Below are 16061 nucleotides of genomic sequence, written 5' to 3'. Positions count from 1 at the left end.
CACAACTCTGCATGAAAAAAAACTGCCTCTCACTCCCCTACTCACACCCTCTTTATACAGTTTCCAGGGATGACCTCTGGTTCTCCCCTGATCTCCCACTATTCTCTGTAGAACTTCTCCACCGTTGATCTTATAACAACCCCTTACCAACTTGTAGGTCTCTATCATATCTCCCCTCTTCCTTCTCTCCACCAGACCCTGCGAATTACATCTTCTCAATCTTTCCTCATACTCAACATTCCAAAGGCCAGAAACTACCTTAGTCAGTCGCCTTTGGACCCTTTCCAACATCTCTTCATCCTTCTGAAAACCCGGTGTGACCATATCTGGTCACAATAGTCCATGTGTGGCCTAATCAAAGCCTTATACAACGGAACAAGAATCTCCCTACTTCTACACGTCAGTGTCCTCTGCATCATTCCCAGTAGCCTTTGTGTTGTCTTCACAATTTTGGCGATGTGTCCCCTAAATTTTAGATCCTTATCCACTATCACCCCCAAATCTCTTATTTCCTCTACCTCCAACAATATATTCTCACCAAATGATATCATGGTGAACTTTGATACTGTCTCCTTATTCACAAATATTCCCCTTTCTGCCATCTAAATATACTGAAAAATGGTTCCCCCCCCCCATGACAATATCGATCTTTTTAATTTTTCTATCCATACTGGTTACTTCTCCTGGAAGGCCTCCTTATATAAACAGATAGAAGGTACTTTCATGGGCTCCCCCCCCCCACCCTGACCAATTTCTATATGGAGCATTCTGAAAAAAAATTCTCTTGATACTACCAGTCTCAAACCTTCTATTTGGTTAAAATATATTGATGATGCGTTCTCTATTTAGCAACATGGCTCAGACATTAGACTCTTTCCTCCTCCTCAACAGTCACCATCCCAGAATCCAATTTACTATTAGGGAAAAAAAAAAAAAAAAAAAAAAAAAAAAAAAAAAAAAAAAAAAGCTTGCAGTTTTTAGATACTCTAATCAGATTATTTGCTCAATTTACAGAAAACCCACCACACAAGTAGATACATATATAAACTTCACATCATTCCCCTTCTCAACAATATGGAATCATCAAACCTCTGTTCCACCCAGGCGTCACTTAGAGCAGAACTTGCCTTTATTCACCAAACCATCCTTTTCAATGGTTACAAAGCCAAAAAATCTACAAATTATTTGTCCCTTATACCTCCTCATACCCTCTCAACATAAAGACTACAGTAATGCCATTAGTATTTCCTATATCCAGGGCACGTCAGAAAAAATAGCCAGAACTTTGAAGAAATATAATCTCTGCATTTTTCAAATCTTATTTGAAGTTGGTTTCCCTTCTCCGATCTCCTAAGGATCTTCTTCCGCCCCTCTCTATTCCAGGTGTTTATAAGGTTCCTTGTTCTTGCAAATTATCATGTTGTTATGATTAGATGGGAAGATCTGCTAACATCCACTTAGAAGAACAGAAAAAATACATCTGCAGTATAAAGGTGGATACTAATGTCCACTGTCATTTTTTTTTAGAACTTAATGAGAAAATAAAGGAAAAAATCATTTGAATCAAATATATTTATTATTGCACCATCATTGAAATAATCACAAAGTAAAATAACAATTAATTTGTTCGATGAGAGACTTGTGCTTCTTTCCATGAAAACAGCTTCAAAGAGTAATTCCACATCAAGACTTTTTAAGTTTCGTAGATCTAGAAAAGGCATATTATTATTTATTACATGACACCTCTAGGGAGTCTGAAGACTCATCGAGGGAGGACACCTACTCTATATCTCTCTCTCTCTGCTCCACCACTCAATCCACCAACTACACTAATGCCATCTACTGCCTGTCACCACCACTGGCATTTCCATAGACAATCACAAACATCCATGCCCACAGCAGGATTCGAACCCGCAGCCTTTTGGCTGGAGAGCGGATACACTAACCGCTTGGTTAGCATATATGACAAGGTGCCCAGAGAAAATCTTTTAAAATACTACAATTATATGGGATAAATGGAACATTATACAGAGTAATATGACGGGTGGTCTGAAAAGTTCTCGGCCAAGACCGTAGATGGCAACACTATCGGCAAGATTTTTTTCTTCTAAGTTGGTATATCTGTCATAAGCATACATGTGAAATTGCAAGTCATTCTATCAAGTAATTTGTTTTATACAGCTGTCTGAAGCAAAAGTGTTGTCTGTATGGGTGCCACGCTTGCTCACAGCAGATCAAAAATGCACTTGCATGAAAATCTCTAAACAGTGCTTGAAATGTCTTAACAAGAATAAAACTGACTTTGTGCATCGATTTATTACCTATGGATGAGACTTGGATTCACCATTACACACCAGAATCCAAACAACAGTTAAAACAGTGGACAGAAGCCGCTTGCTCATGCCAAAGAGGACAAAGTCAATTCCATCAGTAGGAAAGGTCATGGCATCGGTGTTTTGAGATGCTAAAAGCATTTTGTTTATTAATTTTCTTGAAAAGGGTAAAACAATAACTGGGGAATATTATCCCAATCTTTTAATCAGACTAGACGAAAAAATTCATGAGAAAAGACCCGTTTTGAGAAGAAAAAAATCTTTCATCAGGACAATACACCTGCCCACAAAGGTGTTTTGGCAATAGGAAAATTAAGGGATCTGTACTATGAATTGTTGGAACATCCACCCTATTCCCCAGATTTGGCTCCCTCCGACTTCTATCTCTTCCCAAAACTAAAACTCTTCCTCACTGGTCAGCGTTTTTCTTCGAATCGAGAGGTGATTTCAGCTGTAGAGGGGTATTTGTCCGATCTTACTGAGAACCACTACAGGGACAGGATAATGGCACTGGAGCATCACTGTAATAAATGTATTAGTCTTAAGGGAGATTATGTTGAAAAATAAAAATTATTTAGAAATTATAAATTCGTTTTTTCATTGTTAGGCCGAGAAATGTTCCGACCACCCCCTGTATATAGCATATATTTAATTGCAAATAAGCATTTCAACTCAACAATTATGAGCTTGCCTTTGTCATTAACTTGATGGATCTGTTGTGAATACTGCACCAATCATATGTATAGAGATGGAAGCAACCAGTAGAGTCAGTAGGAAACTGTTCTTGAGACCGGAAGTAGCAACAGCAAATAGGAGATTCTTGGTAAGTCATTGATATTGTCATTGCATTGATACTGATGTGTTATCTGAACTCCATTGAGGGATGGTTTGAAGATCAGAATTGAGAACAGTGGTGGCTGATTTTCTGTAGGTTGAAGTGAGTTGCATAGAGTAAGGTTCATCAAATGAGAGGGAGAAGTGCAATGTGCTGTCATCTGCAGAACTGTGAATTTGGTTGGATGTCAACTGAAGTAGGTCATCGATATATATATATAGAAGGAAGATGGTTGGTGAAAGAACAGAACCTTGTGGAACCCACATTAGTTGAATGGTGAGAGGATAAGAAACCAGCCACCATCATGCATAGCGTGCATCCAGACAGAAAGCTGGCCATCCAAATGCAGAAGTCCTGAAACAGACAAATGAGAGGAGTTTGCTTAGTAAGGCTTTTGCCAGACCCACTCAAAAGCTTTGGAGATATCAAGTGCAGTTGAGATTCACCAAACTTCTCCATGGCATTTGCCCAGAGATGGGTGATACATGTGAATAGATCTCCTGTTGATCAGCAGCGAGAGAATTCATACTAGTGATCGTTTATTAGCTGGGTGCCTTCTGGGTAGTGTAGAAGCTGGGAATGAATGGTTTTCTCCATTACTTTAGGAATGAAGTGAGTGAGATAGAGTGGTAGTTTGATGGCAGTGATTTCTCATCCTTTTTTGGGAATGGGTTGAAATACAGGCCAATTTCCAAACTGTGGGACATATGATAGGAGTCAGTTCTACTGAACAAACCTCCAGGACAATTGGAGGAATTCCATCAGAGCCAGGACACTGATGGTTTGTCAAGGTGTTAGTTTCTTGAGTCTAATTTTTGACAATAATTTTTTGAACTGTTTCTGGCAAAAGATATAGGAGGCATTGTATATTGAGCATCTGGAATGGTTAGGGGGAGGGGGGGGGTGATTTATCATTGTTCAGTTATGTAAGCATTGGGGGGCAAAGCATGCAGCCAGGAGATTAGCTTTTCTGTGGGTGATGATGCAATAGAGCCATCTGGGTATGATAGGGGTGGGAACAGTGGCAAAAGTTACAACCAATTGCTTTGACAAGAGACCAAATGGCACTATTCCTGAACATTGATTGGGAAAGTCAAAAAATTCAAAATAAGAATAAAAGAGAATTATTGAGCTGTTATGAGAAGCCTTTCTCAAGCAGCACACAAAAAAAGGAATTTGAAGTCAAAAAGTATTATATTTGTGGGAAGTTTTTGGCATTGAGGCCACATTGTAATATAAATAAGGAGTTTATTAAAAATAAGCAATTAAAACCCAACAAGTTTCGTGCGTTGTAAGACTAACATCATCAGGGGTAGTGATACATGTTTTACACAACAAAAGCCTATTAACAATTAATTACACACATTAGATATTTTTGATAACTTCACAACTGTTAAATATAATTGATAAACCAGAATACAAATGATGAATACCAAGGAGTCAGAAGACTCATCAAGAGAGGACACCCACTTGACAACTCTCCATCTCCACCACTACACCAAACCTCTACCATTATCATCTACATCAATGCAATCTATTGCCCACCACCAATAGTATCTTTTGTCTGTAAATAGCATGTGTTCTGAAGGGCCGATTTGTCTGTAGCAGGATGAAAAACCTGAGTTTATGGGAGAAAAAACCTTGCTACTTCTGTATGAGATCAGCTAATTCACCTTCAGTTGAAAAAATTCATATAAAGATTTCTCCTGTCATGACGAGAATCGAACTTAGGCCTTTTCTAATTGAAGGACACAATATACCATTGTTCTTCCAATTGCACTAAGGAGGTGCTTGCTTGGAGAAACTGATGAGGGTATGGACCTTGGAGTTGTGGTAGATAAGAAATAGAAGATCACATAGCAAAAATTACAAATACAACTTAGAGAATAATTGAAATGCTGAAACAATACTGACATAGAGTAAGAAAGTCATTTTGCCTTATTTAAATTAAGGGGATATTAGATCCCACATTGTTTTAAAACTGAATAAGAAACTCAAAGATTGGAATCAGAGAGTTTCATGCCGAATATAGTATAAAAAACTATAAAAGTATCGGCGAATACTAGCGTGAGCTAATGCAAGTAGTCCTAGAACGTAGTACAAACATGGGCAACTCGTTACCAAGAATAGTGATCAGAACTTTATCCACCTCTCCAACGAGTTGCCCGTGTTTGTACTACGTTCTAGGACTACTTGCATTAGCTCACGCTAGTATTCGCCAATACTTTTATAGTTTTTTATACTATATTCGGCATGAAACTCTCTGATTCCAATCTTCGAGTTTCTTATTTGGTTTTAAAACAATGTGGGATCTAATATCCCCTTAATTTAAATAATGTTTATATCGCCAAAATGAAGCCTGTTGGCTCTTTATATTTAAGTCATTTTGCCTTTTAACAAAGCCTTGATATGCCTGAATCCGGATTATCATCATCATCAAATTCCTGCCATTTACCCTCAAAGGGTGTACAGGATATGATAGTACTACATGAAAAAATTACATCATTAATTTCCTATCTACAATTTTCCTCCAAATCAGTCTGTTACTTGTCAAGACTCCAACATTATCAGATCTTATATTTCTATCGTCTAAAGCACTTTGTACAGTATCAATCCACCTATATCTTGGTCTTCCTCTAGGTCGTTTCGCTGCCAACCTGGCAGAGAACACTTGTTTTGCTAATCTTTCCTCGCCCATTCTGTTTAAGTGACAATACCACCTGAGATTAGCTCTGCTAACACATTCCTGGATGCTGACAATGTCAAGTTCTTTCCTAATATCTTCATTTTTAATATGATATTGCCATTGATGCCATCTGTTCACGCCTATTATCTTTCTCGGGACTCTCATATCTGTGGTCTCTAGTCTTTGGTCAAGTGTTTTACTTCTGACCCAGCTCTCAGATCCATAAGTTAAAACTGGTTTGAACACTGTCTTGTACACAGCTAATTTAGTGTTCCGACTAATTTCTCTCTTATTCCATATGAATTTATTCAATTGACTTCCCACCATACCAGCTTTGCTTATTCTGTTGTCTATTTCTATATTTAATTTACCATCTTCAGTAAAAATCGTGCCTAAATAGCTGAAATGTTTTACTTGTTCCACAGGTTCTCCATTCACAACACAGTTGACATTTTCAATGATTCTGCCTATTTTCATTGTCTTTGTCTTTTTATTGCTGACCTTCATACCATATCTATTACAACAGTTATTCAATTTAGTCAGAGAATCTTGCAGGCTTGTAGCAGATTTATTTAGAAGTATAACATCATCTGCATAAAGCAAAGAGCTGACATTAACATCTCCAATTATGATATCCTGTTTAATACCACTTTCCTTCATAATGTGATCCATATAGATAATGAATAACAGAGGGGATAATGTACATCCTTGTCTCACACCAGATTTAACATTAAACCATCTTCCTGTACTTCCTTCAATTCTAACTGCTGACTTACAACTCAAATAAAGACTACGTATTGCTTGATATAATGCCCCATTGACACCATATAACTGCAGCGTATTGAATAGCTCTTCTCTCTTGGCACCTTGTCATATGCCTTTTCCAGATCGACAAAACTTAAATACAGATCTTTGTTATATTCCCATGCTTTCTCGACTATTTGTCGTAAAGTGAAGATCTGATCCTGACAGCCTCTATTTGGCCTGAATCCAGCTTGTTCTTCACCAAGCTTTTCTTCCACAATTCTTCTCAACCGTTTCTCAAGTATACTTGCATAGATCTTGCCCGGAACACTCAGTAGGGAAATACCTCTGTAATTCTCACATGCAGTTTTATTTCCCTTTTTATATATGGGTACTATGAGAGCTCTACTCCAGTCATCGGGAATTCGTCCCTCTGTCCAGGCTTTCTGAACTATGCAGTGCAGCCACCGTAGGACTCTTATACCCCATACTTCAGCATTTCTGGTCGAATATCATCTACTCCTGCTGCCTTTCTACATTTCAAGCCTTTGATGGCTTTTTCTACTTCAAGTATGGATATGTATTTCTGACTGCATGCCTGGTCAGTGTTTTTTATCACTGAGCTGTCATCACTACTGGTTTCATTTAGCAGTTTTTTAAAGTAATTACTCCATACTTCAAGTAAATCTTTTTCTCCCGTTTTCATGTCACCTTTATCATCTCTAATTCCTTTTACAGCACTCTTTCCTCCATTCTTAAGCTTCTTCAACAACCTCCAGAATATTTTGCCACCTTCTTGATATTTATTTTCTATATTCTTGCCAAAGTCCTCCCATTACTTTTGTTTAGCTAGTTTTACACAGTGTTTAGCATTCTTGCATTTGTCTCTATATTCTCTAAGAGCACAAGCTGACTTATTTGACAGGAACTTTTGGTATGCTTTCTTCTTTTCCTTCACTGCCTCTTTAACTTCCTGTGTCCACCAGGGAGTTCTGATTTTTTTTATCCTTACAGATAACCTCACCACATGCCTCTCTGGCAGAATCAATCAATGTTTTCTTCAGAGTTTGCCACTGAATCTCCAAGGTTTGATTCCTGTTCTCAAACTCTTTCATTTTTTCTTCAATAATCTTTGTGTATTTTAGCCTACAGTTCACATCTGAGAGCTGCTCAACTTTTATTCGCTTTAAAACTTTCTTACATGTTCTTCTTTTCAATATGAAATTCAATTTTATCCTGCTCAAGACTAAATAGTGATCACTTCCAATTTCAAATCCTCTGTACACTCTGGTGTCCTGCACCAGGGAGAAAACATCACTATCAACAATAACATAGTCAATGAGACTTTTCTTATTCCTAGCCTCTTCTCTCCATGTGAATTTGTGCACATTTTTATGTTGGAACATGGTGTTAGTAATGACCAGTCCATGTCCTGAGCAGAAATCCAACAGATATTTGCCATTATTATTAGCTTTGCTCTTTTCTCCAAATTTTCCCAAAATATTTTTGTATGTCTCACACTCATTTCCTATTCTGCTATTTAGATCCCCAACAAGGACCAACTTTTCATTTTTCATTGTGTCAGTTGCTTTTTCTAAAGCCTCAAAAAATTCCTCCACTTCTACCTTAGTAGAACCTTCTGTGGGACCATAAGCACAAATAAGTCTCATTGTCCAGTTCCCCATTCTCATATTTGCCCACATTACTCTACTTGAGACTGACTGCCATTCAAGAAGATTAGCCTCGTATTTTGTGTTGAATACTATGGCTACTCCTTCTTTTCCTTGATTGTCATTGCCTAAATATAACATTTTGTATTTATTGCTCAGAAAGATCTCACCAGTTTTGGTCTTTTTTGTTTCAGTCACCCCTATTATGTCGATCTGGTACTTATCTAATTCCTCAGCTAGCTCCATTTCTTTGCCATTCAGGCTTCTTACGTTGATAGTACCGATCTTTAACTCTGTAATGTTGAGTTGGGGTATTTAAATCCCTTAATTTAAATAATGTTTATATCGCCAAAATGAAGCCTGTTGGCTCTTTATATTTAAGTCATTCTGCCTTTTAACAAAGCCTTGATATGCCTGAATCCGGATTACTATAAGCCAATTTGGTCTCCTGGATTCTGAATGGATGAAGATGCTGTAGAAAGGGTGCAAAGAAGAGTTACAAATATGATATTGGGATCATGGAATGTAAATTATACAGAGAGAGAGAGAGAGAGAGAGCAATTGAGAGTATGTTGACTGCAGACACAGAAAGGAGAAAGAGTGATATGGTAATAGTCTATAATCATCTGAAAGGGTGTTAGAGAATACCAGTTGATGGAATTTTTCCTTGTATGGAAGGTGGGGAGAGTGCAATCAGTGATTGAGTGGAATAATTTGCCTATTGAAGTAGTGAGTGCATCTAGTGAGAATAAGTTTAAGAGACGGTATGACAACTGATAGCTGGTATAGGTGATGTATGGTCTCCATCGGCTAGTACTTGACTGTGGAGAACTCTGATAATAATATTAGGAAAGGACTTAATGTTGTTGCACTCAAAAATATGCAAACAGAGCTAAAGTGGTATAGTCAAGTTAAATACAATAGGCCAGGAAAGGTTAACAAAAGAGTGTTTGATTCCAAGGTGACAAAAAAAATTGGAAGACCAAGATCTAGACTAATGCAGTCGATAGTAACTTAAGAAAACCAAAATATTAGATCAGAGACTACTGACAGATTAATTTGAAGGAAAACTCATGGAGTATTCTGTAAACCACTTGAGAACATATATCCCAAATTTGACAATGATTCTTCTTCAAGTGTCATCCCCTAGAAGGAGGTTGGCAACCATTTGACAATGATAGTGATGATAAAATGCACTAGTTTGGAAGCTAGAAAAATAAATTTTATTCTATTTGAAAAAACGTTACAAACAGATGCATAAAAAACAAAGAATGGCAGTGCATTCAATTTCATCCAAAGAATACAAAGATGGCTTTCATCCTCTTTCAAGGGTTGTGTGAGCTTCATGAAACTAATTCCCATATTATTATTATTATTATTATTACGGGCAACTCCAGGGAGTCATTAGACTCATCGAGGGAGGCCCCAAATCATTTTCATCACAACTATTCGACATTCATACAGTATCTATCATACCTCGCCTTAAACTCATTCACTGTCACAGCATCCACCACAGACTCAGGGAGCGCATTCCACTCATTCACTACTCTAAAAGTAAAGAACCCAGCTCTAACACCTTTACTAACAACACTTTTGCCCAGTTTCCATGGATGTCCCCTAGTCCTCCCACAACCAGCCCTGTTCTCAAAAATATCTTCTGAATTAATTTTATAGAAACCCTTCAGTAATTTGAATGTCTCAATCATATCTCCCCTCCTCCGCCTATCAACCAATTTTTGCAACCCACAAATCCTCAACCTGTTCTCATACGGTTCATTCCACAGACCTGCTATCATCTTGGTCACTCGCCTCTGGATCCTCTCTACCTCCTCCCCATCAAGAAGAAACCTAGGTGACCAAATCTGAGCACAGTAGTCGAGATGAGGTCTTATCAAGGCTCGATACAGAGGAACAATAACCTGCTTGTCTCTGCTTGTCAACGTATTCTTCAGCAACCAAGTGATTTGATGAGCTGATTTGGCCACTTTTGCAATGTGTCCCCTAAATTTCAATTCCTTATCCACCAACACTCCTAAATCTCGTGCCTCATCAATTTCCTGGAGCACGGTTCCACCAATGCAGTAAACTGCCTCCCATCTTTTCACCCCAAAATGTATAACCTTACATTTTGCCACATTAAATTGACATCCATTCTCCCTAGCCCAGACCTCCAATCTATCCAAATCATCCTGCAAAATTTTGACATCATCTGCATTCACTATTGCCCTACCCAACTTCGCATCATCCGCAAACAAATGAACTGTTCCTCTCAGATCCTTTCCTATATCATTTATGAACAAATTAAACAGCAGTGGTCCAAGAACAGATCCTTGTGGTACACCACTAGTCACAGGCCGTCTAGTGGACTCTACTCCTGAGTAAACCACTCTCTGATATCTCTCCGTCAACCACCCTCCTATCCATCTCACCAACCCTATGTCCATTCCCATATGCTGCAATTTACTGATTAGAATTCCATGTGGTATCCTGTCAAAGGCCTTAGCAAGGTCCAGCAGAATCACTGTAAACCCATTACCCTTATCCAGTTCAGCCGTCACTGTGTTATAATACGTGAGCAAGTTACTGAGGCATGACCTACCCTTCACAAAACCATGCTGTCCCCGATACAGTATCCCATTTTCTTCTATCCAATCTTGTATTTTCCTCTTGACTATTTTCTCTAAGACCTTGATAATGATTCCTGTTATGCTGATTGGCCGGTAATTTTCAACAGCAGCCTTGGAACCACCTTTGTGCAGTGGAACTATTTTCCCCTCTTTCCACCCCCTTGGGACTGACCCAGTCCTGAGGCTCAAATTAAACATAATGGTCAAGGGCACTGACAATTCTTTGGCCGCTTCACGTACGACACGAGCTGGTATACCATCCAATCCCACAGATGTATTGACATTGAGGTTCTGTAATAGACTAGTTACCTCTACCTCATTCATCACAATTCCAGTATAAGCTGTTGGTTCCTCCATTTCCGTAAAGCCACCACCTGGATGATATACTCTTGCAAAGTGCTCGCTCAGTAATTCCACAACATCGACTGATTCAGTTACCTCCCTACCCTCAGCATTTTTTAAGATCATTCTACCATGAGCATTTTTCCTTTTACTTGCAACATATTGAAAAAACTGTTTGGGATTCTCTTTAGCCTGCATGGCCAATTTCCTTTCGTAATCTGCTTTTGCTTTTCTTACCACCCTTGTTACCATCCTGGCCTGAGCTTTATACTGTTCATGCACCTGATGGTCACCCTTCTCCTTAAATTCCCTCCACAATTGTTTCTTTTTTTTGCAGCTCAAGCTTAATAGTGTTATTCATCCATTTAACCCCTACCTGATTTATTATTCGGACTCTTGGTATACAGTCAACCATTGCCTCCTGCAAACAGTTCTTAACCACCTCCCATGCACCATCAACATCCAGCCCTTGCAGTTTTACATGCCATGGCATTGAGCCAAGCACACACCTAAGCTTGTCATACTTACCAGCCCGGTAATTCCACATATACCCTGTCTTAATTGTAAATTCGACTCCTTTAGCCACCTCCCAAGTCATGACCTTATGGTCACTCTCACCAATTGGTGGCAACATGGTCATGTTCGTTACAGCTACATTCTCAGTTGCAATTACTAGGTCCAGCACTCTCTGCCCCCTGGTATTTTCCAATACATGTTGCCGTAGATAGTTGTCCCTTAATAACTGCATAAAATCCAATTCCTTCCTCCCATGTGCCCTCTCCTCTTTCCAGTCAATGTTACCATAATTGAAATCACCCATAATAATTACCCTCCTTCCATTCATTTCTTCTATTTGCTTATGCATACTATTCCCACCATCCACTCCATCACCCCGGTCTATAGCAGCACCCAATTGTATATTTTGTTCTGCTAGATTGTATCTCACACCAAACAGCCTCAAATGTGCTTTTTTCCCCATCCTGCAGTTCAAATTCTATACTCCTTGGCTGAAGCTCATCAGCTATCATCAATAACACTCCTCCCCCCTTTTTATTCACCCTGTCACTCCTGAACACGCTATACCCATCGCATTCAATCCCACTAGCTTTATCATCCTCTGTCAGCCATGTTTCACTAATACCGACAACCTGTGGCCTGGAAGTGCCAACCATGGCCAAAAACTCTTCCTTCTTGTTCCTAATACTCCTGGCATTAGTGTACATGAATCGCAGAAGCCCATTTGTCCCATCCCTACTTTGATTCCTTATACTAATTATCCCATTCTGATTTGTTGTCCGTCGTACTCGCCCGGGCATAATATACTCATTCATACACTTAACTGCCCCCCCTAAAGTCTGCATATCTACTCCCCCCCCTCTTAATAAATCTAGTTTCCCTGAGTCTGTACATCCACTTCCACATCATTCATCAACACTCTTTCAAGTCTCCGTACACCAACTCCATTCAAATGTAACCCATCCATCTTATATAAGTCCTTTCGCCCATCGAACTCATTCCACACATCCACAAATTCCACACCACTCTCCATGCATAACCCACGCATAAAGTCATTGGCAATTATGGCCCTCCTTCTAAACACTTCGCTGTCATACCGCGGTAAGATACTCACCATCCTAACTCTCTCACTCTTCTCTTTTGCTACCTCAAACAACTCCCTCACATCCTCTATCATTTCCATTTTGTCCTCTTTCAAATCATTCGTTCCTGCCACTATTATCATCTCTTTCACCCTCTGTTTTTGCAGTCGAATAGATTCGCTGACGTCCTTTATGTTCGCACCCGGCTGGTATGACTTCGTTAAACTCTCAATTATTACGCCTCTTAATAGCGAATCCCCATACAGCACTCGCTCCTTCATTTTATTGACGTTTACGTACATTCTATTTTTTGCCGTCACAGACTTCCGCCGGTTATTTGTCGGTACGTTCAACACACATTTTTGCATACGCTCCAGTTGTCGTTTGGCTCTGTGTATCGCGCCATGTAAACGGGCAATTTCGCTACTCGCATTTATCTCACCATTTTCATTATCGATCAAATCATCCATTCCTTCGGTGTTTCTACCTTCATTTACACTTTCAGCGACGCTCTCACACATATCTGGCACTACCACGCAATTCTCTAGTACACCGCCATTTTCTACATTCTGACTACCGTTAACGATATCAGTCTCGATACACGAAACACGCTTGAAGTCCTCATTCTCTTTACACTTTCTACACATATTAACTCCACTATCACTTTCTAACCAGACTCCTACCGCTCTTCGCAAGGCATACATCTCACAGACAGCACATTGCATAAATTCTTTTACATCAAAACTCTTAAGCATATTCTCGAATGAAGTAAAAAAAAAGAAGTTATAGAAATCCCGATCCTCCTTTCTTAACAGAATTACAGAACAGGAAGTAAGAATCCCAAAGGAGATCAATCAAGTGATATAAGAATTACATACAATGACAAATACAGCTTATAATATAACAGTATATTATTAAGTGCAATATTCAAATCATTAGCAATAAACTAATTCTAGCCAATAATAAAGTATACAAGAACAAGCATTTTCCAAATAATTTCTAACATGACATATAATTATTACTTACTTGGGAAAGCCAACTTTCTTCTAGTTCTTCACTTTTTATGTGGCCATTACTTGTTTCTCCACTTTCATCACATGGTGAAGACATTGAACTCCTTGTATCTAAAAACATTATAAACTAAATTACAAAAGAGCACAAAATCTTTACTATAAATGCTACACCAAGGACTCATTAAGAGAGGGTCCCATTTAGACACATACTTAAATACCTATCATATCTCTTCTTGAATGCATCTACCAAATTCTCCCAATGGTATTCCATTTCTTACCTCACAACAAGGTCCCAGATCTGGCTTCTGGGGATGATCAAGTTTTACCTCCACCATCCATAAGCTGCAAAATCTCACATGTGGCTATACACTAAGATCCCCTTAATAACTTACATGTTTGTATCATATTTCCTCTCCTCGATCTATTCCTCAAACTTTGAAGATCAAGGGTTGTGTGAGGGCAGTTATCATCCTGGTTAATTGCTGCTGTATCTTTTCAACTGTCTCTCCATCTTCTTATAACCCAGGTGACTATATCTGGGCACAATAATCTAGATATTATCTTATCAAAGCCTTGTAAAGTGGGGAAAAAACTTCCATAATCCTAAAAGCTAATGTTCTCTTTAACAGCACAGCAGTGTTATCTAATGCAATGACTTAACCACTTTAGCAGTGCAAATCAATAAACTCAAGTTTATTGATTGTATATTGAGAGTTCATTACAGTTATGATTAACCTTTTCCTCAGTTATGACATAATGTTACTTGAAATATAACATCACATGGCTCATTCTATTTCAATAAATCCATTGTTTGCAATCTATTTTGTATCAACTGTTTATGCCACCCAAGATTGTCTAAGTTTCAGACCAAAATGTGTGGCATTATAATCAAATAAATATTACTTCTGCCTTGTGTTTTCATGTAAATAATTCACATAACCATAGCATAAGTTTCTCTAAAAGAAAGGAAAAAAAATCACCTATCTTATCCTCTTCACTCAAAAGTAATTAGAAACTGAATGCACTTTCCACATGAAAGTATCTATCAGAAAACTTCACAAAAGAATTAAAACCATAACATTTTTCGAAGAACTTTTTCAAAATGAGAAGCTTGCCAAAAATACTAATTTTGAATGATCTCAAATATTATAGCAACAAAATTCAAAGGATTTTTTCAGGCCCATTTCTATTTATTTTCTCAAACATCTTCATGGGATCAAAGACTCATTGCAGGAGGCTCACACATCATTATTCACATAATACTTATGCCTCTGCATAAACCCATTCACTGAACTTATAAGCACCTCCAGCAACCTATTCACCACCCTCCAAGCTAAAAATCTAAATTTTTAGCCTGGTGTATTGAAAATTGGGTGGATGCCAATGCTTCCATGAAATCTCTAGGAGAGACCATTGTTTTCTCTTTTCCTGCTATGCATTGATATAAATTTGTGTTATTCCTATAAAACTCCTCAAATAATTCATGCTTCTATCATATCCCCATATCTCTTTCCCATCCATCAAGCAGTCTTTGCAGCCCATAGACCACAAATCTATTCTCATAGGGAGCATTCCATAGACCTGCCATAATCATGTCACTCATTTCTGGATCCTCTCCTCAACTTCCTCATTCCTATGGAATCAGGAATTGCAGCTACACATAGCAACCCAAAAGTGGATCCTATCAAAGCTATTTAAGGGGGAATTAAAACCTTCCTAACTCTAGCTTGTTGATGTGTTCTTTAAAAACCAAGTCATCTGATTTTAGCCACCCATGCAATATACTCTGTAAACTTAAGCTCCCTATTCACAATCACCTGAAATCCCAGGCTTCCTCTACTTCCCACAGTCAGCTCCATTAATGCTGTACACAGTTTGTGATCACTTCATCCTAAACTAGAGAGAGGGAGTATGTATTAAGTGTTTCAAAAGTGCAGCAAGCACTGATGGTAAGATGGAAAATGATGTTATTAATGTCGAACGTGCAGCCATGGAAATAGAGGAGAGGCGAAATCGGCACTAATAAAAAAATAGTGTGCATAAATGTTATCCTTCATAGGACAAAGTGCAAAATTGAAAAATAGCAGAAGAGGCAAGAGATTAGTAGGGCTGAAAAGAGAAAGAAGCAGGTGATCCGAAGGAATAATAAGTATGGAGAAAATTATGTATGGAGACTCAATGATCAGGGGAGTACTTAACAAAAGTGTGATAAA

The 16061-nt window shown here is 38.5% G+C and overlaps 1 protein-coding gene across 1 annotated transcript in view; it reads right to left on the bottom strand.

Annotated features, from left to right (window-relative positions):
* Positions 1 to 16061, bottom strand: part of rudhira (breast carcinoma-amplified sequence 3 protein rudhira) — a 532797-nt gene that overhangs the window by 158889 nt on the left and 357847 nt on the right. The window contains exon 18 of the mRNA XM_090391579.1: positions 13862 to 13959. Within this exon, the coding sequence (XP_090247705.1) occupies positions 13862 to 13959 (98 nt within the window). The remainder of the gene's footprint in view (positions 1 to 13861; positions 13960 to 16061) is intronic.

Source organism: Typopeltis vanoorti, chromosome 4, assembly GCF_054136105.1.
Source record: "Typopeltis vanoorti isolate ZY-2024b chromosome 4, IOZ_Tvanoo_1.0, whole genome shotgun sequence".
In the NCBI taxonomy this organism is placed as follows: Eukaryota; Metazoa; Arthropoda; class Arachnida; order Uropygi; family Thelyphonidae; genus Typopeltis; species Typopeltis vanoorti.
Note: the sequence above shows the minus strand (reverse complement) of the source record. Positions and strands in the feature narration are given on the sequence as shown.